General features: G+C 39.7%; 1 protein-coding gene across 16 annotated transcripts in view; it reads right to left on the bottom strand.

Moving 5' to 3' along the window:
• The window catches only part of Gr64e (Gustatory receptor 64e), a 176,231-nt gene that overhangs the window by 85,766 nt on the left and 68,988 nt on the right, over nucleotides 1-21,477 (bottom strand). For 11 of the 16 annotated variants that reach the window (XM_067787304.1, XM_067787306.1, XM_067787301.1 and 8 more), the window contains one exon: nucleotides 9,042-9,118. The exons of 4 other annotated variants lie outside the window; for them this stretch is intronic. In XM_067787304.1, the coding sequence (XP_067643405.1) occupies nucleotides 9,042-9,108 (67 nt within the window). In that variant the 5' untranslated portion in view covers nucleotides 9,109-9,118. Of the gene's footprint in view, nucleotides 1-9,041; nucleotides 9,119-11,331; nucleotides 11,436-21,477 lie in introns of those variants that run through there. One more of the 16 variants, XM_067787298.1, reaches the window with a different exon arrangement.

The raw sequence follows: 21,477 nt of genomic DNA, 5'->3' as shown, positions 1-21,477 counted from the left end.
ATGTCGATTTTTGCTCAAGTTATCGTGTTAACGGCAATGCGGAAGGCCAGACGGAAGACTGTGTATAAAAACTGGGCGTGGCATCAACCGATTCCGCCCATTTTCGCAGAAAACAGTTAGCGTCATAAAATCTATGCCCGTACCAAATTTCAAAAGGATTGGTTAATTTTTGTTCGACTTATGGCGTTAAAAGTATCCTAGACAAATTAAATGAAAAAGGGCGGAGCCACGCCCATTTTGAAACTTTATTTTATTTTTGTATTTTTTTGCACCATATTATTACTGGAGTTAAATGTTGAGATAATTTACCTATCTAATATATAAAATTCTTCTGTCACGGTTTTAGAGGCTGAACTCCTCCGAAACGGCTGAGCCGATTCTCATAAAATTTTGTGAGCATATTGGGTAGGTCTGAGAATCGGCCAACGTCTACCTTTTTTTTCGCTACGTGTCTAGGGTCTTGAGATCAAAACGTGGACCGGGGTACCCCTAGAATGTGTTAATACAATATGGATATCAAATGAAAGCTGTTGATGAGTGCTATAGTACAGGATAATTTTCATACAACTGGGAGGCTAGGGTCTCGAGATATAGCCCAAAACGTGGACCCGGGTACCCCTAGAGTGTGTTTATAGAATATGGATATAAAATGAATGCTGTTGATGAGTGCTTTAGTAGAGGGTAATTTTCATACCCCTGGGTGACTAGGGTCTCGAGATATAGGCCAAAACGTGGACCCGGGTACCTCTAGAGTGTGTTTATAGAATATGGATATCAAATGAAAGCTGTTGATGAGTGCTTTAGTAGAGGGTAATTTTCATACCCCTGGGTGACTAGGGTCTCGAGATATAGCCCAAAACGTGAACCAAGGTACCCCTAGAGTGTGTTTATAGAATATGGATATCAAATGAAAGCTGTTGATGAGTGCTTTAGTAGAGGGTAATTTTCATACCCCTGGGTGAGTCGGGTCTCGAGATATAGGCCAAAACGTGGACCTGGATACCCCTAGAATGTGTGTATAGAATATGGATATCAAATGAAAGCCGTTGATGAGTGCTTTAGTAGAGGGAAATTTTCATACCCCTGGGTTACTACGGTCTCGATATATAGGCCACAACGTGGACCCGGGTACCTCTAAAGTGTGTTTATAGAATATGGATATCAAATGAAAGCTGTTGATGAGTGCTTTAGTAGAGGGTAATTTTCATACCCCTGGGTGACTAGGGTCTCGAGATATAGGCCAAAACGTGGACCCGGGTACCCCTAGAGTGTGTTTATAGGATGTGGATATCAAATTAAAGCTGTTGATGAGTGCTTTAGTAGAGGGTTAATTTTCATACCCCTGGGTGACTCGGTTCTCGAGATATAGCCAAAAGGTGGACCTGGGTATCCCTAGAATGTGTGTATAGATTATGGACATCAAATGAAAGCTGCTAATGAGTGCTTTAGCAGAGGGTAATTTTCATACCCCTGGGTGACTAGGGTCTCGAGATATAGGCCAAAATGTGGACCCGGATACCCCTAGAATGTGTTTATACAATATGGATATCTAATGAAAGCTGTTGATGAGTGCTATAGTACAGGATAATTTTCATACAACTGGGAGGCTAGGGTCTCGATATATATAGCCCATAACGTGGACCCGGGTACCCCTAGAATGTGTTTATACAATATGGATATCAAATGAAAGCTGTTGATGAGTGCTATAGTACAGGATAATTTTCATACAACTGGGAGGCTAGGGTCTCGAGATATAGCCCAAAACGTGGACCCGGGTACCCCTAGAATGTGTTTATACAATATGGATATCAAATGCAAGCTGCTGATGAGTGCTATAGTACACGATCATTTTCATACAACCGGGAGGCTAGGGTCTCGAGATATAGCCCAAAACGTGGACCCGGGTACCCCTAGAATGTGTTTATACAATATGGATATCAAATGCAAGCTGCTGATGAGTGCTATAGTACACGATAATTTTCATACGACTGGGAGGCTAGGGTCTCGAGATATAGCCCAAAACGTGTACCCGGGTACCCCTAGAAAGTGTTTATACAATATGGATATCAAATGAAAGCTGTTGATGAGTGCTATAGTACAGGATAATTTTCATACAACTGGGAGGCTAGGGTCTCGAGATATAGCCCAAAACGTGGACCCGGGTACCCCTAGAATGTGTTTATACAATATGGATATCAAATGCAAGCTGCTGATGAGTGCTATAGTATACGATAATTTTCATACAACTGGGAGGCTAGGGTCTCGAGATATAGCCCAAAACGTGGGCCCGGGTACCCCTGGAATGTGTTTATACAATATGGATGTCAAATGAAAGCTGCTGATGAGTGCTATAGTACACGATAATTTCCATACAACTGGGAGGCTAGGGTCTCGAGATATAGCCCAAAACGTGGACCCGGGTACCCCTAGAATGTATTTATACAATATGGATATCATATGAAAACTGTTGATGAGTGCTATAGTAAACGATAATTTTCATACAACTGGGAGGCTAGGGTCTCGAGATATAAGCCAAAACGTAGGCCCGAGTACCCCTAGAATGTGTTTATACAATATGGATATCAAATGAAAGCTGTTGATGAGTGCTATAGTACAGGATAATTTTCATACAACTGGGAGGCTAGGGTCTCGAGATATAGCCCAAAACGTGGAGCTGGGTACCCCTAGAATGTGTTTATACAATATGGATATCAAATGAAAGCTGGTGATGAGTGCTATAGTACAGGATAATTTTTATACAACTGGGAGGCTAGGGTCTCGAGATATAGCCCAAAACGTGGACCCGGGTACCCCTAGCATGTGTTTATACAATATGGATATCAAATGAAAGCTGTTGATGCGTGTTATAGTACAGAATAATTATCATACAACTGGAAGGCTAGGGTCTCGATATATAGCCCAAAACGTGGACCCGGTTACCCCTCGAATGTGTTTATACAATATGGATACAAATGAAAGCTGTTGATGCGTGTTATAGTACAGAATAAGTTTCATACAACTGGGAGGCTAGGGTCTCGAGGTATAGCCCAAAACGTGGACCCGGGTACCCCTAGAATGTGTTTATACAATATGGATATCAATTGAAAGCTGTTGATGCGTGTTATAGTACAGAATAATTTTCATACAACTGGGAGGCTAGGGTCTCGAGATATAGCCCAAAACGTGGACCCGGGTACCCCTAGAATGTGTTTATACAATATTGATATCAAATGAAAGCTGTTGATTCGTGTTATAGTACAGAATAATTTTCATACAACTGGGAGGCTAGGGTCTCGAGATATGGCCCAAAACGTGGACCCGGGTACCCCTAGAATGTGTTTATATAATATGGATATCAAAAGAAAGCTGTTGATGCGTGTCATAGTACAGAATAATTTTCATACAACTGGGAGGCTAGGGTCTCGAGATATAGCCCAAAACGTGGACCCGGGTACCCCTAGAATGTGTTTATACAATATGGATATCAAATGAAAGCTGTTGATGCGTGTTATAGTACAAAATAATTTTCGTACAACTGGAAGGCTAGGGTCTCGAGATATAGCCCAAAAGGTGGACCCGAGTACCCCTAGAATGTGCTTATACAATATGGATATCAAATGAAAGCTGTTGATGCGTGTTATAGTACAGAATAATTTTCATACAACTGGGAGGCTAGGGTCTCGAGATATGGCCCAAAACGTGGACCCGAGTACCCCTAGAATGTGTTTATACAATATGGATATCAAATGAAAGCTGTTGATGCGTGTTATAGTACAGAATAATTATCATACAACTGGGAGGCTAGGGTCTCGATATATAGCCCAAAACGTGGACCCGGGTACCCCTCGAATGTGTTTATACAATATGGATACAAATGAAAGCTGTTGATGCGTGTTATAGTACAGAATAAGTTTCATACAACTGGGAGGCTAGGGTCTCGAGGTATAGCCCAAAACGTGGACCCGGGTACCCCTAGAATGTGTTTATACAATATGGATATCAATTGAAAGCTGTTGATGCGTGTTATAGTACAGAATAATTTTCATACAACTGGGAGGCTAGGGTCTCGAGATATAGCCCAAAACGTGGACCCGGGTACCCCTAGAATGTGTTTATACAATATTGATATCAAATGAAAGCTGTTGATTCGTGTTATAGTACAGAATAATTTTCATACAACTGGGAGGCTAGGGTCTCGAGATATGGCCCAAAACGTGGACCCGGGTACCCCTAGAATGTGTTTATATAATATGGATATCAAAAGAAAGCTGTTGATGCGTGTCATAGTACAGAATAATTTTCATACAACTGGGAGGCTAGGGTCTCGAGATATAGCCCAAAACGTGGACCCGGGTACCCCTAGAATGTGTTTATACAATATGGATATCAAATGAAAGCTGTTGATGCGTGTATAGTGTTAACTACTTTATACTCTTTACTTTAATTTTTAAAATAATTTTAATTGAGTTTTCGTGTTAACTTAAAATTTTGAATAACTTCAAAAAAAAGAAAATTCTAATTAGTTGGAAAATATCTAAACTCAAAAATAAACAAAAATAATAATTTATAATTCAATTAAACATTTTAAACATTTTCTTGAAGGTAGAACTTTTACAATTTATACTGATCATAAACCTTTAATTCATGTTCTAAATTCTAAAGTAGATAGATCTCCTCGTCAACTACGTCATCTTGAATATATTGCTCAATTTACAAATGATATTCAATATATACGTGGAAAAGACAACATAGTTGCCGACACACTTTCCCGTATTCCAGAAATAAATGCAATTTCAACTCAGGATATAAATTTAGAAACTTTATATAAAGAACAGCAAACTGATACATTTTTACAAAAAAACATTTCTGATCCAAATTCTAAAAATAATTTAAAAGAAATTCATATTCCAATTATTAATTTAAACATATGGTGTGATGTTTCTCTACAACCTTTTCGACCTTATGTTCCACATTCTATGAGAAGAATTATATTTGACAAAATTCACTCATTATCTCATCCAAGTATAAGAACAACTAGAAAATTAATTCAAAATAAATATTATTGGCCTAACATGCGTAAAGAGATTAACGATTGGACTTCATCTTGCATCAATTGTCAAAAATCCAAAATTTCAAGACACACTAAATCTCCTATCCAAAAAATTCAAATACCATCAGGCCGTTTTGAACATATTCATATGGATATTGTTGGACCTCTTCCAGTTTCAAATGGAAATTGTTATATTTTAACAATTATTGACAGATTTTCACGTTGGCCTGAAGCTTATCCGCTTAAAGATATTTCAACAAATACTATAGTAAAAACTTTTATTCAAAATTATATACCACGATTTGGTATACCATTAAATATTACAGTAGATCAAGGTTCACAATTCACCTCAAAATTTTTTACAGAATTAACTAAACTTTTAGGTTCTCATAAAATTCATACATCTCCTTACCATCCCCAAGCAAATGGCATGATAGAGAGATTTCATCGAACTTTAAAAGCAGCAATTATAGCATCAAACGACTCGGTTCATTGGTCTGACATTTTACCATTCATTCTACTTGGTTTACGAACTTCTATTAAAGAAGATTTAAAATGTTCATCTGCTGAACTTGTTTATGGCCAAGCACTTAGAATACCTGGTGAATTAATTATTTCAAATAGTAATAAAGAACATGATTTTTCTAATGACGCTCTTCATAAAATAAGAGAATATTTTTCACTTGTTCGTTCTAAAGTTTTTCATCATAACAAAGAAAATGTTTTCGTTCCTAAACAATTAGAAAATTGTGAGTATGTTTTTGTTAAAGTTCTTCGTAAATCTAATTTAGAATCACCTTATGAAGGACCTTTTAAAGTTATATCTAAGAAACATAAAACATTTACAATTCAATACAATAATACTATTAAAAATATTTCAATTGATTTACTTAAACCAGCAAACATACTTATTAACACTAATTTAAATACAAATACATTAAACAACAAAAAACAAAAAAAAGGTTACATTTAATATTAATTAATAATTTGTTTGTTTCAAATTTTCTTGGAGGGGGAGTAAATATAGTGTTAACTACTTTATACTCTTTACTTTAATTTTTAAAATAATTTTAATTGAGTTTTCGTGTTAACTTAAAATTTTGAATAACTTCAAAAAAAAGAAAATTCTAATTAGTTGGAAAATATCTAAACTCAAAAATAAACAAAAATAATATTTTATACTTCAAATAAATAACATAATATTTTTAAAAAATAAATATTTAAATATTTGGTTAACCACCAAAGCGTGTTATAGTACAAAATAATTTTCGTACAACTGGAAGGCTAGGGTCTCGAGATATAGCCCAAAAGGTGGACCCGAGTACCCCTAGAATGTGCTTATACAATATTGATATCAAATGAAAGCTGTTGATTCGTGTTATAGTACAGAATAATTTTCATACAACTGGGAGGCTAGGGTCTCGAGATATGGCCCAAAACGTGGACCCGGGTACCCCTAGAATGTGTTTATATAATATGGATATCAAAAGAAAGCTGTTGATGCGTGTTATAGTACAGAATAATTTTCATACAACTGGGAGGCTAGGGTCTCGAGATATAGCCCAAAACGTGGACCCGGGTACCCCTAGAATGTGTTTATACAATATTGATATCAAATGAAAGCTGTTGATTCGTGTTATAGTACAGAATAATTTTCATACAACTGGGAGGCTAGGGTCTCGAGATATGGCCCAAAACGTGGACCCGGGTACCCCTAGAATGTGTTTATATAATATGGATATCAAAAGAAAGCTGTTGATGCGTGTTATAGTACAGAATAATTTTCATACAACTGGGAGGCTAGGGTCTCGAGATATGGCCCAAAACGTGGACCCGGGTACTCCTAGAATGTGTTTATACAATATGGATATCAAATGAAAGCTGTTGATGCGTGTTATAGTACAGAATAATTTTCATACAACTGGGAGGCTATGGTCTCGAGATATGGCCCAAAACGTGGACCCGAGTACCCCTAGAATGTGTTTATACCATATGGATATCAAATGAAAGCTGTTGATGCGTGTTATAGTACAGAATAATTTTCATACAACTGGGAGGCTAGGGTCTCGAGATATAGCCCAAAACGTGGATCCGGGTACCCCTAGAATGTGTTTCTACAATATGGATATCAAACGAAAGCTGTTGATGAGTGCTATAGTACAGGATAATTTTCATACAACTGGGAGGCTAGGGTCTCGGGATATAGCCCAAAACGTGTACCCAGATACACCTGGAATATGTTTTTATATTATGGGTATCAAATTGAAGCTGTTGATGTGTGCTATAATACATATACGGGATACCCCTAGAATGTGTGTGTATTATGGATATCAAATGAAAGCTGTTGCTGAGAGCTCTAAAATGCATTGTGATATTCGATTTAGTCGCATCAACCTGGCAAAACTGATAAATATACATGAGAAGCCGAAACAAAAACAAGAATTAATAATTCCTACCTACCTATTAACATATGTACCTATTTACATACGTCCTATTTGATTTGCCTGAAATTTCGTTTATAAATTTGCCCATATTATTATTTACGATGCTGTTCTCCGCGAAGTGTACCAGAGACGGCCTGGGACTAGGATTAGGACTAGGACTGGGACTGAGACTCGGACTGGGACTGGGACTGAGAGTCGGAATGGGACTTGAATAAAATACATACTACCCTCTGGGATTAGCAATAAGAGATGAAGAAGAAGGAGAAAAACTTGAGAGAAGAGAAAAGATAGAATGAGATGAAGATGGAGATGAAGCGAAAAAGACGGAGGTAGGAGCAAATAAAAGGATTAGGAAAAAGTGTAGAGTGGTAGGGCAGAGTTAGACGGAAAAAGCTTATTTAAATGTATGCAGATAGGCCAAATTTAGGGCAGAACTACGTCTACCGGGTCTGCTAGTATACTGTAAAAATATTAAATTTTTTGTTAAAATTTTACTTTAAAAAAATTTGTTTTTAAAAGTGGGCGTGGTCCTTCTCCGATTTTGCTAATTTTTATTAAGTGTACATATAGTAATAGGAGTAACGTTCCTGCCAACTTTCATCATGATATCTTCAACGACTGCCAAATTACAGCTTGCAAAAATGTTAGATTACCTTCTTTTAAAAGTGGGCGGTGCCACGCCCATTGCCTAAAATTTTACTAATTTTCTATTCTGCGTCATAAGTTCAACACACCTACCAAGTTTCATTGGTTTATCTGTCCTTGCTAATGAATTATTGCACCTTTTCGGTTTTTCGAAATTTTCGATATCGAAAAAGTGGACGTGGTTATAGTCCGATATCATTCATTTTAAATAGCGATCTGAGATGAGTGCTCAGGAATCTACATGCCAAATTTCATCAAGATACTCCAAAATTTACTCAAGTTATCGTGTGAACGGACGGACGGACATGGCTCAATCGAATTTTTTTTTTTCGATATTGATCATTTTGATATATGGAAGTCTATATCTATCTCGATTCCTTTATACCTGTACAACCAACCGTTATCCAATCAAACTTAATATCCTCTGTGAACTCTGCTCTACTGAGTATAAAACCCCCGAAATGTATAGAATATTGCCAATGCAGCTATTGAATTAAGATTCGAGAATCTCACAAGCCTTACGAGTAATTCGAGATTCGAGAATCTCGCGAGAAGCCGTGTTCTTGATGTCTCGTTGAAAAAATAAAATATTGCGAACAAAATTATATGTATAATAAATTTTTTTTGAGTTAAATGTCATTGAAGCAATATAATCAACAAAAAAGTCACAAGTAGAAAAAACCAAGTGTATAAATATTGTCAATACAGCGACTACATAAGAATGTCGAGAAGCTCGCGAGATTTACGAGTACTTCGAGACATAATAATCTCGCTAGAAGTCGAGTTCTCGATTTCTCGGGTCCCGAAAATCTCGCTTGTGTTCGAGAAGTAATCGTAAGCTCTAAACCTATGTGTATCTAAAACATACATAGATATTTATCTAACCAATATACTTAACTTACTTTGTAACATCCTTAAATGCCTTTTGCGCTTTGTCAATATTGCCGGCGTACCGTTTCTCATTCTCATATCAATTAGACTGCATAATATTTGAAATAATGAAAAACTTTATTAATAAATTGATAAAATTGCATTTGTAAATTTTCATATTGAACAAACAAAGGGGTTTAAGTTTGGGTTTCACTGAACAATATGTTCAGCGGTTTCAATCGTCGTACACTTCAGTTAGTCTCAGAAATAAGGTTTTTACAATTTTACTGAGACATTTTTTGGGCATTGAGGCGCAAATTATATACAACGTAACGTATGTACCAAAATTCCTATCAAATTAGAGCATTAATTTACTTTAGTGAGTGAGAGTAAACCTAAATGTCTTTTTGAAGTTGTTGGCGTAATATGTGATGTCTGTGAATGTGAGTAAATAAGATGCCAAGTATCACGGCGACGTACATAATCTGGCCCTAAGTTTTAAATAGGTCGATAAAATTAAACAAAAAAATGTATTGTGGCGAATGTTGATATCACTATGCTGTTAGTAAATAATCGCAACAATAAAACACAGCAAGCAGCTACACTAGTACATAAGGCAATGCAGAGATATATTACACACACATGTAGTCATCAGCCGAAGTAGTTACTCACACATACACACGCATATGGCTATAAGAAAAGCATAAACTACAAATATATATGTATATAGCTGGTAACCCAGCATGAGATACAAATGTTCTCGAACACATTTACGCGAAATGACTAGACCTTAGGAGAAATGGGAGAACGAGCAAACCGAGAGTATAAAAGCAGCGCAAGCTGTGAAATCAGTACTAAGTTTAATTTAAACACGCTTTTGTGAAGTACGTGTTATTGAAGTATAGTTGTACTACTCCAAGTAGTCCAAATAAATACCATTTTGCAACACTGAATATTGGAGTTATTTATTCGACAATTCAGAGATCCGAACTTTAGCAGAATGTGTATAATAACCAGGATTTCGCTAAATTCGTTACACTATCATTCTAAAAATCTTTGATTAGTTAAATTCGAAATTATTTTCAAATATTCGAAGCTGTTCGGATGATGACACGTAAACGGCACAGTTACTGTCAACTTTTACTATTAATAACTCAAAAATCTATAAAGGAAGTAACAAAGAGGATTGACATTATAAGAGACTACATTTAGATTTTCATTTGTAATGTATCTCATCAAAGAGAAATATACTTGGCTTATGCTTTTGGTACACTACAAAAAGCATATCATTCAAAATTTTCATTCTGTTATTCACTCCGCTCCAAAACGCGACGAAGCTCGTAGAAGAGCGAAACGATATCACTTTTTTATATATGGCTCTGCTCTTCGCTCTGTTTGTTTTCAGAGCTGGCGGAGTAGCAAATTTCAAACACTGATTAGAGCCTTTCCATCAATCAAGGGGTATTACTAAAATTTTTCCGAGCTTTCCGATTCTGGTGAGAGAAACATAAATACATAAGTAAGCATATTAGTGATATGTCAAAAAATCTAAATTTTTAGTTATATTAGAGAAATATTACAAAATTTTACACGATGATGGTTACTAGAACACGTTTCTGAACTCTCAGTTTACATATGTTAGCTTTTCGGGTGCCTTTTAGGGTCCTTTGGCGGCCGCCGTGTTGTGATGGTAGCGTGCTATGTTTACCACACCGAAGATCCTAGGGTTCACGCCCCGAACAAAGCAACTTCAAAATTTTAGAAACAAGTTTTTTTTTTCAATTACATGAAAAATGTTGCTAAGCGATGTTGTCCCTCGTCAATGTTTCGCAAGCACTCCGCGTGTATTTCTGCCAAGAAAAGCTCTCAGTGAAAAAACATCTGCCTAGCAGATGCCGTTCGGAGTCGGCATAAAACAAGTGGGTAGGAACAACAATATGTAGGAAAATTTTAAAGCAGCACGACGCTAATAGGAAGAGAAGCTCGGCCTGAAATCTCTTCGAAAGGTTATCGCGCCTTACATTTATTTTTATTTTTAGTTGGGGTCCTTTTCTTAGTTAGCAAAAATATATTTAGCTTTAAAAATTGGAAGGCAACACCTTTCAAGCGCGCTTTATCTTAATGTTTAACTGTATCAAAAAAACAGCACGCAATCAACGAATTTATCTTGAGTTACAATTAGCTGACATGAGAGCCTTGAGCACCAATTTCACGAAAAAAAATGTGTGCAACTCAAAAAAAATTATGCAATAAGTGAGCGCTAAATTGACACGCAATTTTGAATCACCCTATGTAAATCACATTAAAAATATCATTACTTACTCGCTGCTGCTTACTTTGCGGCTACGCTGCCATAATTTAATATGTTGCAAACGTAACTCTTGACGTTGTAACCAATTTTTTGTAACATTTTTAGACACTTTCATAATGACAGCAAACATTGATATAATATCATATATATATTTAAATTAAGTTTTTATAAATTAAAAAATGAAATATACATTTTTCATTATTAGTCGATGTTGATTAAATATGCGCCTACAGATATGCAACAATGTCAAGCAAAATCATATTATAAACTAACTGCGTGTACTGAGACGTCATATGGCCAAACATGCGAATATATAAAAACATGTGTAGTTGTAATGACATGTAAGTGTGTGTATCATAATCTGTAAGTACATTGTACATATTTGCATACCAATAATTTGGTTTTGTTGCAAGTTAAATGTGTAAACTGAAGTATGACCGCCTATATTTTTATACTCAGCTGTGCAGAGCTGACAGAGTATATTAACTTTGTTCGCATAATGGTACCCCGTAACGGCATAAACTAATCGAGATAGATATGTATATATATCAAAAGATCTGGGCGAAAAAAGAAATTCATTTAGCCAAGTCCGTCCGTCCGTCCGTCCGTCCGTAAACACGATAACTTGAGTAAATTTTGAGGTGTCTTAATGAAATTTGGTATTCAAGTTCCAGGGCACTCATCACAGATCGCTATTTAAAATGAACGAAATCGGACTATAACCACGCCCACTTTTTCGATATCGAAAATTTCGAAAAACTGAAAAAGTGCGATAAATCATTACCAAAGCGATGAAACATGGTAGATGGGTTGACCTTATGACGCAGAATAGAAAATTAGTAAAATTTTGGACAGTGGGCGTGACACCGTCCACTTTTAAAAGAAGGTAATTTAAAAGTTTTGGAAGCTGTAATTGGGCAGTCGTTGAAGATATCATGATGGAATTTGGCAGGAACGTTACCCCTATTACTATATGTGTGCTAAATAAAAATTAGCAAAATCGGATGCCGAACAAATAAATAAATAAATGTAAAGCGCGATAACCTCCGAAGAGATCTAAGGCCGAGCGTCTCTTCCAATTTGCGACGTGCTCCTCTTGATTTTCCCTACAAATTGGCCGGACGGGAGCTACATGTTTTATGCCGACTCAATGAGAGCTTTTCATGGCAGAAATACACCCGGAGCGCTTGCCAAACACTGCCGAGGGGCGACCCCGCTTAGAAAAATGTTCTTCTAATTTAAAAACCTTATTTCTAAAATTTTGATGTTGCTTTGCCCGGGGTGCGAACCCAGGGCATACGGTGTGGTAGGCGGAGCACGCTACCATCATACCACGGTGGATGCCAAACAAGCCCAATTTAAAAAAAAATAAAAAATTTTTATGTCAAATTTAACAAAAAATTTAATATTATTACAGTATATGTATGTATAAGGAAATTATGTCAGCATTCAACCCTAGTAATGATATGGTGCAACAAAATACAAAAATTAAAGAAAATTTCAAAATGGGCGCGACTTCGCCCTTTTTCGATTAATTTGTCTAGAATACTTTTAATGCCATAAGTCGAACAAAAATTTACCAATCCGGCTTCTATGCCGGTAACGGTTTTCTGTGAAAATGGGCGAAATCGGTTGAAGCCACGCCCAGTTTTTATATACAGTCGGCCGTCTGTCCTTCCGCTAGCCCGCTAAGACGATAACTTCAACAAAAATTGATATATCTTTACTAAACTTAGTTCACGTACTTATCTGAACTCACTTTATCTTGATATCAAAAATTTGCTAAATCCGACTATGACCTCAGCATCGAAAATTTCGATAAATGATAAAATTGCCATAATGCTATACCAAATACGAAAAAAGGGATGAAACATGGTGATTGGATTGGTGTTTTAACGAAAAAAAATATAACTTTGGAAAAAACTTTGTAAAATGGGTGTGACACCTACCATATTAAGTAGAAGAAAATGAAAAATTTCTGCAGGGCGAAATCAAAAGCCCTTGGAATCATGGCAGGAATATTTTTCGTGGTATTACATATATAAATAAATTAGCGGTACCCGACAGATGATGTTCTGGATCACATTGCTGTACATTTTGGTTGATATCTCGAAAACGCCGTCACATATACAACTAAGGGACACTTCCTTTTAAAACCATCATTAATATCTTTCATTTGATACCCATATCGTACAAACGCATTCTAGAGTCACCCCTGGTCCACCTTTATGTCGATATCTCGAAAAGGCGTCCATCTATAGAACTATGGCCCACTCCCTTCTAAAATACTCTGTAATACCTACCATTTGATACCAATGTCATACAAACACATTCCAGGGTTACCCTAGGTTCATTTTCCTACATGGTTATTTTCCCTTATTTTGTCTCCAAAGCTCTCACCTGAGTATGTAATGTTCGGTTACATCCGAACTTAGCGTTCCTTACTTGTTCTATGTGATTATGAATTATATTTTGACAAATACCCTTGAGGAAACTGGTGTTGGCGTTATTTTTCATGTAAATGCTTATGCATAGAGAGGTAATTACTAAGGGTGTAAATTTCTATGAAATTTAACTAAAGTTGACTGCAACAGTGAGTTGATTTGTTTTTTTTTTTTTTTTCGCAGTAACTGACAGTTACTTTGCAGGTACTTTGAAATGTTCGTTGTTGTATTTTTATTCCGTAAATGGTTTTGTCTTCATTGAAGTATTGTTGGTTTCTTCAGAAATTACATGTTTTTAACACGCTTATGCTAGCTCAACTTATATATTTGCATGGCAGTCGCCATGGTTTAGCGGTAGCGTGCTCCACTACAATACCACCTGGGTTCAACTCCCGGGCAAATTAACAGCAAAAGTTTAGGATAAAGTTTTTTTCAATTAAAAAAACGTTATCCAAGCGATATGTTTAAGTCTAATTGGTTAGTGTTTAATAAAAAACATGCTTATTTATTTTTTGCCTGGCTTTATGGAAGCAGAAGCCTCGGTATTATATGTTCTGGTACTGGGGCACTCCGCGTGTGCGACTTTGCAATGTTGGAGGCACTTTTCAACACCTGAACCCATGCTTCACATTACTGCGCACTGTAAATTGTAATCTTTAAGACTAATCTTACGTAAATAGGCAGGACAGCCGTAGGTTTCTGTATCTATACTGCCCCTATTTATTGGTATGCGTAGCGTTCGCAATCTAATAAGATATGTCGTACATTAGCCATACAATATAGGCAGTTAGGCTCCGACCTTTATAATTTTAGGGAGAATGTAACGTAAACACGATCTCTCCGTGTAGTCGCTCCATACTAGTGCTCTGTTCTTATGCACAAATCGAGTTGATGTTTCTCGCTGGTGAGGGACAGCAATAGCAATATCTTTACCTACTGCAGGTCGGAAATTCTTTTTCTCGTCAGCGAGAAGACGGCAGACGAGATAATGATTATAAGATGCTGCGTATTTCATTGCAGCCGCCAATATTTTAACATCAAACAAGAGAAAATATAAGCTTAGAGACTACAGCAGGTGCGAGAAGCTTTTCCAAACATGGCTGTCGACCTTATTTGTTTAATATTAGTTAGCTTAGTCTCGCCCAGTCTAATTGGGACGTCTACGGAGCAAGCTTCAATGGATGCGCCCTATTTAGCTAGTTCATCCGCTTTTTCATTACCATTTATTCCCGTATGCCCTGGGACCCAATATAAATGTATGCTTTTGCCTATCCCGATTCTATCTAGGGACAGCTTATACTCTGATACGCTTTTAGATGCTGTGCTATGCGTGATTATTGCCTTAATTGCTGCTTGACAGTCAAAACAAAAGTTAACACGGTTGCAGCTTAAGCTATTCCCTTTGCAGGGTTTCTACTACTTTAGTTACAGCTAATATTTCCACTTGGAAAACGCTACAGTAATCCGGCAGCCCGTAGGATCTGTTTATTTCCGTATACCGCAGACCCTACTCCTTCCACTACTTTGGAACCATCTGCATACACATGTATCGCCTCGTTCGCCATTTGAGCACCCTTGCGCCAACCGTCCACCTCTATTGTGGCCTTAAGATCGCCCTCGAAGAGAATCAGGTAGTCTGTTCGTCTTGTGATTGATGGCGCTATACTACTATGGCCATATGGTCGTCGCTCAAGCTGTCCCGATGCACCGAGCCTGGTTGCAGTTGCTAACGCTATGTTCTTTGCTACCAGGTCTACATGTGGAATGTGCAGAATGTCATACAGTGCAGCCGTCGGGGTTATTTTCACGGCTCCCGAAATGCTAAAAATTGGTAGTCTGCATACCCCCTCTAATTTTTTGAGGAAGGTTGTTTTTTGTGTGGCTTTCCACCAGACAAGAACTCCGTAGTATATAATAGGGCTTAAAATCACTGTAAAAACGCAATGAGAAAGAGAGGGCCATAAGCACCACGTACACCCGGGTATTCTTTTACATGCATAAAGTGCCGTTGAAGCCTTCTTCACCCTCTCCTCCACGTTTAGCTTCCATCATAGCTTACGGTCTATGATGATTCCTAGGTATTTTGTACAAGGATTCTCCTGTAGTGTCACCAATCCTAACTTAGGCCTGGTCCATTTTGTGACCTTGTACCTCTTTGTAAACAAGACCATATCCGTTTTCTCCGCGTTGACTCTCAACCCGAAATTTGATGCCCAGGTATGAATATCCCGAAGCGCCCGATCCATCAAAGAGCTAATCGTTGGAAGGCACTTTCCACTTATGCCAATTCCATCGCCACCTGCGTAAGCCGTAAGTTTTACGGGTCCCTCATCGAATCGCCTGAGCAGTTGGTTGATGACCAGCGTCCACAGCAGAGGTGATAGCTCCCCTCTTTGCAGCGAGCCCCTTGTCCTATCATTTCGTGGCCTTGGCTATGTTTCCCCTTGCTAGGACTTTTCTCAACCGTGCCGGTTCGTTGGAGAACTCTATGTCCATACAGAAACTTTTCCATGAGATTATCTTCCCCTGGAAATTTCACGCTTGTATATCCTCAGTAGATCCCCGTACTTGTCTGGACAAGCTTCGCTTTCCGCGATCTTTGCCAGCTTAAACATTTCTTTTGCCTATCTTCTTAGAAGAATCAGCTCATTGCTCCACCATGGCGGCTTTGCTTTTCCTCTTAATCCTCTTAGAGGGCAAGCTTTGTTATACGCAGTCACAAGCGCCTTTGTTAGGAATTCATTAGGCTCCTCCAGTTCCTCCACATTGGCAACTTTTTTGGGTTGTCCCAGTTCGCTTCTACCTGTTTATGGAATTTCGTCCGTTGGCCTAGGGTTTCTAAAGGTTCCTCCCTTATCTACCCTCTTTCGGGGGATGCTGAAGCTGATATACGCATGGTCGGAGAAGGATTGTCTATCAAGAACCATCCAAATATACCTTGATATATCACGTTCGGAGTGCAATGTAATATCCAGGACATTGCTGGATGTTGGGCCAATAGATGTAGGGACACTTCCTCTTGCAGGATGTAACAAAATAGAGATTCGCCTCTCTCGTTCGTATCTGCTTCTCCCCACGCATTGTGGTGCGCATATCCATCCGCGCCTATGACCAACCACCCTTTGCGCTCTCGTCCCGTACTAGCCTCTTGCACTCCATCGGTGGAACCTCCGCAGCATGGGCCATGTAGCAGGATGCCAGTATAAATGCCTGCTTATTCTTCTGCTCAACGGCCACTACTACGATGTCCTCAGTAGTGTAATTAGGCAGCATATATGAATGCAGCTGTTTCCTTACCATTAATACAGCTCACACCCGTCCTTCCGTTTGCGTGTAGTAAACGTCAAGTCCACACGCGCGAAGTCCAGAAAACTTTCCTGCCGATGAGAGCCACGGCTCCTGGATCAGCGCCACGTCAAGCGAACCCTCCTCAAAGGTTAGGAGGAGTTCGCTCGACACCACTTTACTGTGTTGGAGGTTTATCTGTAGGAATCGCAGCACCGTTGGGCTGTTTGTCCCCATCCAGCACCTTCGTCGTGATGTCCTCGTCCTCTCCTTGCCCTTTGGGTTAAGAGTATTAGAGGCCCCCTTCAGCCTCACGCAACTGATGTGCCCGTTGTACCTCTGTGCGACTCGCAGCACCATTTGGCTGTTCGTCCTCTCTAGCATATTCGTTGTTACGTCGGCTACCTCCACCTGTCCTTTTTCTCTTGGGCTTTTGAGGTCCTTTTCGACTTCGCGCACTTCTAGCGTGTTACGACTTTTATCATTGGGACTTCTTTTCCTGAGTCGCATATAAATTTTGCCTGTACTAAAGGAAATTTTTCCAAGCTGAATGTACAATATATCCTCAGCCTCCTTGTTTATTTAGAAGATGTAGAACTGACCTTCCTCCGTAGTTCGAGATACAGTAAGTACCTTCCAATCCTGTGTCGGTATGTTCGGATTCTGATTCTGCAGAAGTCGCATTTTATCCTCCGATTTCATCACTATCATCTTCACACCATTTCACCACGCGACTCCCCCCCCCCCCCCCCCCCCCCATTTATCCCTTGGCTGATATTCGTCCAATAGGCACGGTCCGCATAACACCCTGGATTAGGGGGTTCGCAATTCTTGGTCACCGGCACCCCGCCGCCCTTCTATGAGGTGCAACGGTGTAGATGCCAGTCCTAAAAAGCTCCGGCTCCTAGTCGGGCGCTATGGAGTTCGGCTCAGCCCTCACACCAACGGCAAGGTGCGTACCCTAGTGAGGGGTGTTTATTCATTAAAAATACAAACATTATATCACATGATATTTCTCAATTCAATAGCACAATTAAACTGTGCACATATATAAACAAATTGCATGGAAATTTTCTTTTGAAAACAACCAAATATTTTTTGTGCCTATTTCCTGAAATCTAGAAGTTTCTACTTATTTTTTAATCACACAATCCACTAATGTATAATTAATTCAAAAAAAAACCGTCTAGATTTTTGACTCCATTAGGCACTCAATAAAGGAATAATGAGTTAACTAAGAGAATAACAAGAGCTCTATCCCAGTCCGATGTGGAGCACAGCAAAACTAGGATCTGAATCTGGTGCTGAGGGATGCGTTAGGTCTCGGTTGAGGAGTCTAACCATCGTCAGCGCCACCGAGGAAGAACAATCATCACTGGTGAGCGACGACGATGAAATAAACTCCGAGGCTAAAAGCGTTCTGCTGAAGGACCAAGCCCAGATGTCAGGAACCGCGGAGGACAAAGGTCAGAGTCGGAGAAGGTAAAAAGGGAGCATAAAGTTCTGATGGGCTACAAAAACTCTTCTTACTACCTTCACTCTTATTAAGAAACACAGAAAGTTAGTAGCAAAGTACAAAGCAACTAACGCTGCTAAAGCTGACGGCCAGGAAGCATCAAATGATCAGGGCAAGGACGCTAATCAATCGTCCTCGTCCGGATCGATGGGCGGACAAGGCCGGAAGATGATCAGATCCGATGAGGGACCTGAAAAGTAATCGAAAAAGCGGAAACCTCACACTACCTTCGCCTGCCCCTCAGGTCTACAAGTGGCCATCATCGACAAAATCAACCCTGACGGGAAGATAACGCCGGAAAGGTGGCTGCTTGTAGAAGGAAAGGTAATGTAGAGGATGCTCGAGGTTGAAAGCGATGAGATATCCTTCGACGGCGCAGGCTCGCAGAAGGGCGTTAAGGTCATCGGCTGCTGCAACAAGAAATCTATGGATTTCTTAACAAAGACAGTCCACAGCTTGGGCGCTCTTTGGCAGTTTACCGCTTCGTCCGGTGGTCTCAGTATGGATGCCACCTCCAGTAATGGCAACGGAGACCATACTGAAACTACTGGGCAAGCAGAATAAAGAGCTGAAGGCAGACCAATGGCAGGTGGTCTCGATGACCCCTTTCAAGACAAGGGCGGGCAGCTACCTACCGATCGCAATCGATCAAACGTCGCTGCAAGCCATAAAGAGGCTCAAAGGGGTCGTTAGGTTTGGGCTGGGTTCTCTTAAGGTCTTTGTGCCTGTTGACAGGCCAGATGCCACAAAGGGAGAAGTTCGCGGTGGTGCAGATTAATTTGCACCACTCAGCTTCCGCCTCGCTCGACCTAACGAAATACATTGCAGAAAACGGAATGGACATAGCTCTAATCCAAAAACCCTGGCTGGTAAGCGGCAGGGTTTGCGGATTAGGGCTAGACGGCTACCGTCTACTTGCACCACAGGAGGGTAAAATTAGGGCATGCATTGTAGCTAAGAAAAATACTATTCTATTTATCTCTACACAGCACTGCAACGGAGACCTTGTCACTGTAGTATGCGAACAAAAGCAGGGCGCATGCTGCTGCTATGGTCAACATACTTCCCGTACGAGGGGGACACGCCACCACTGACACGCATAGAACCGGCCTTGTAACGGCTGCGACGCTAACGGACATCATGAGCTATGGGGGAGCTGCGACATAAACGCAAGAGGTGAGTCCATTTTTGACTACTTACTACTAACCTAATTGTATGCAACAAAGGCAACCAGCCAACGTTTAGGAATAGAATTAGAGAGGAAGTCATAGATATCACCCTGGCCACAGACTCTCCCACTGTAAGAATCGATAACTGCAGAATCTCAGACACATGCTCCTTCTCGGACCACAGTAGGATACTCTTCAACATCGATCTTGAAGTGGAAGTTCCCGGCCATACAGAAATCCAAGAAAAACAGACTGGAACATATATTCTGAAGTAGTATCTCACAAACTGGCATCCACGGAAATGAAAGTCAGATGGGGAGCTAACAATATAGACAGAGCGGTAAGCCGACTGACAACGATATTGACAAGCACTTTTGAACTCTGTTGTCCCCTTACTACACCACGGGTAAGACCTAGACCTACGTGGTGGAACACAAAGCTAAGCCAACTCAGGTCAACAACAAGAAAACTCTTCAACAAAGCCAAACATAGCCGTCTGGAAGAGGACTGGGATGCCTACAGATGTAGCTTTAACAAATACAAAAGCTGCATCAAAAAGGCAGAAAGGATATCTAGGGAGCAATACTGTGAGAACTTGGCGAGATAAATGAGGCATCAAGACTTCGCAAAATACTATCAGGATTTAGTTCAGCCCCTAGTAGCAAAAGGAAGTCTTATGGCTCATGGACCGTCCCCAGTCAGGAAACTCTAGAGGTCTTGATGGAGACACACTTTTCTGGATGCACGGATACGACAGGCACGACGATGCCAGAAAACCGCGCATACCCCTCCGAAACCGACGCCACGGACATCGCTGACTGGGATAAAATATCATTGGCTATAAAATCATTTGAGCCCTACAAATCGGCCGGAGCGGATGGTATGATACCGGCTGTGTTACAAGCCGTTTGTGAGTAACTGATACCATATCTACACGGCATCTTCTCAAGATGCCTACAAGATGGTTATTTACCCGAAGCCTGGAGAAGCAAACTAAGCAACTTAACCACACGGAAGCCAAAGACTATAGACCAATAAGCCTCTCCACCTTTATCCTTAAAACACTGGAGGGACTTGTCGATCTACACATTAGAAAAAATGCCAATCTCTGGTAGATATATGCAGCTCAGCATGCATACCAAAAAGGCAAATCAGTTGAAAGTGCCCTTCATGAGGCAGTCAGTGCCATCGAGAACTCACTAAGCTGCAACGAATACGCATTGACAGCTTTCCACGACATTGATGGCACTTTCAGTAACGTGTAGACGGAGGCCTTCTGCAAGGCTCTTACACCATATGGTACCCAAAGCTCTATAGTTGCACGGATTGATTCTATGCTTAGGAGTAGAGTTTTCAACTCGAATTTAGGGACTGGTTCTATTGACAAAATGACCACCAGAGGGACCCACATGGCGGGGGTCTCTGGATACTCGTGGTCAACGAAATTCTTGAAATCTGTAGGAGAAAAGGAAGAAAGGTAGTTGCATACGCCGATGCCCTAGTGATTCTGATCACAGGAAAATTTTTGCTAACCATAAGCGAACTCATGGAATCGGCACTTTGCGACATTTCGCGATGGGCAGGGCAAAATGGGCTGGGGTAAACCTAACCAAAAACCGAACTTGTCCTGTTCACGACAAAGAAAAGATACCCTCCTTTATCTTACCGAGGCTAAACGGCACAACGTTAAACCTATCTTCGGAGCGAAATATCTTGGAATTATACTCGAACGTTGAGATGAAA

This window comes from Eurosta solidaginis, chromosome 5 (genome assembly GCF_040869045.1).
Source record: "Eurosta solidaginis isolate ZX-2024a chromosome 5, ASM4086904v1, whole genome shotgun sequence".
Taxonomy (NCBI): Eukaryota; Metazoa; Arthropoda; class Insecta; order Diptera; family Tephritidae; genus Eurosta; species Eurosta solidaginis.
This window is presented reverse-complemented; position numbering and strand designations above follow the sequence as displayed.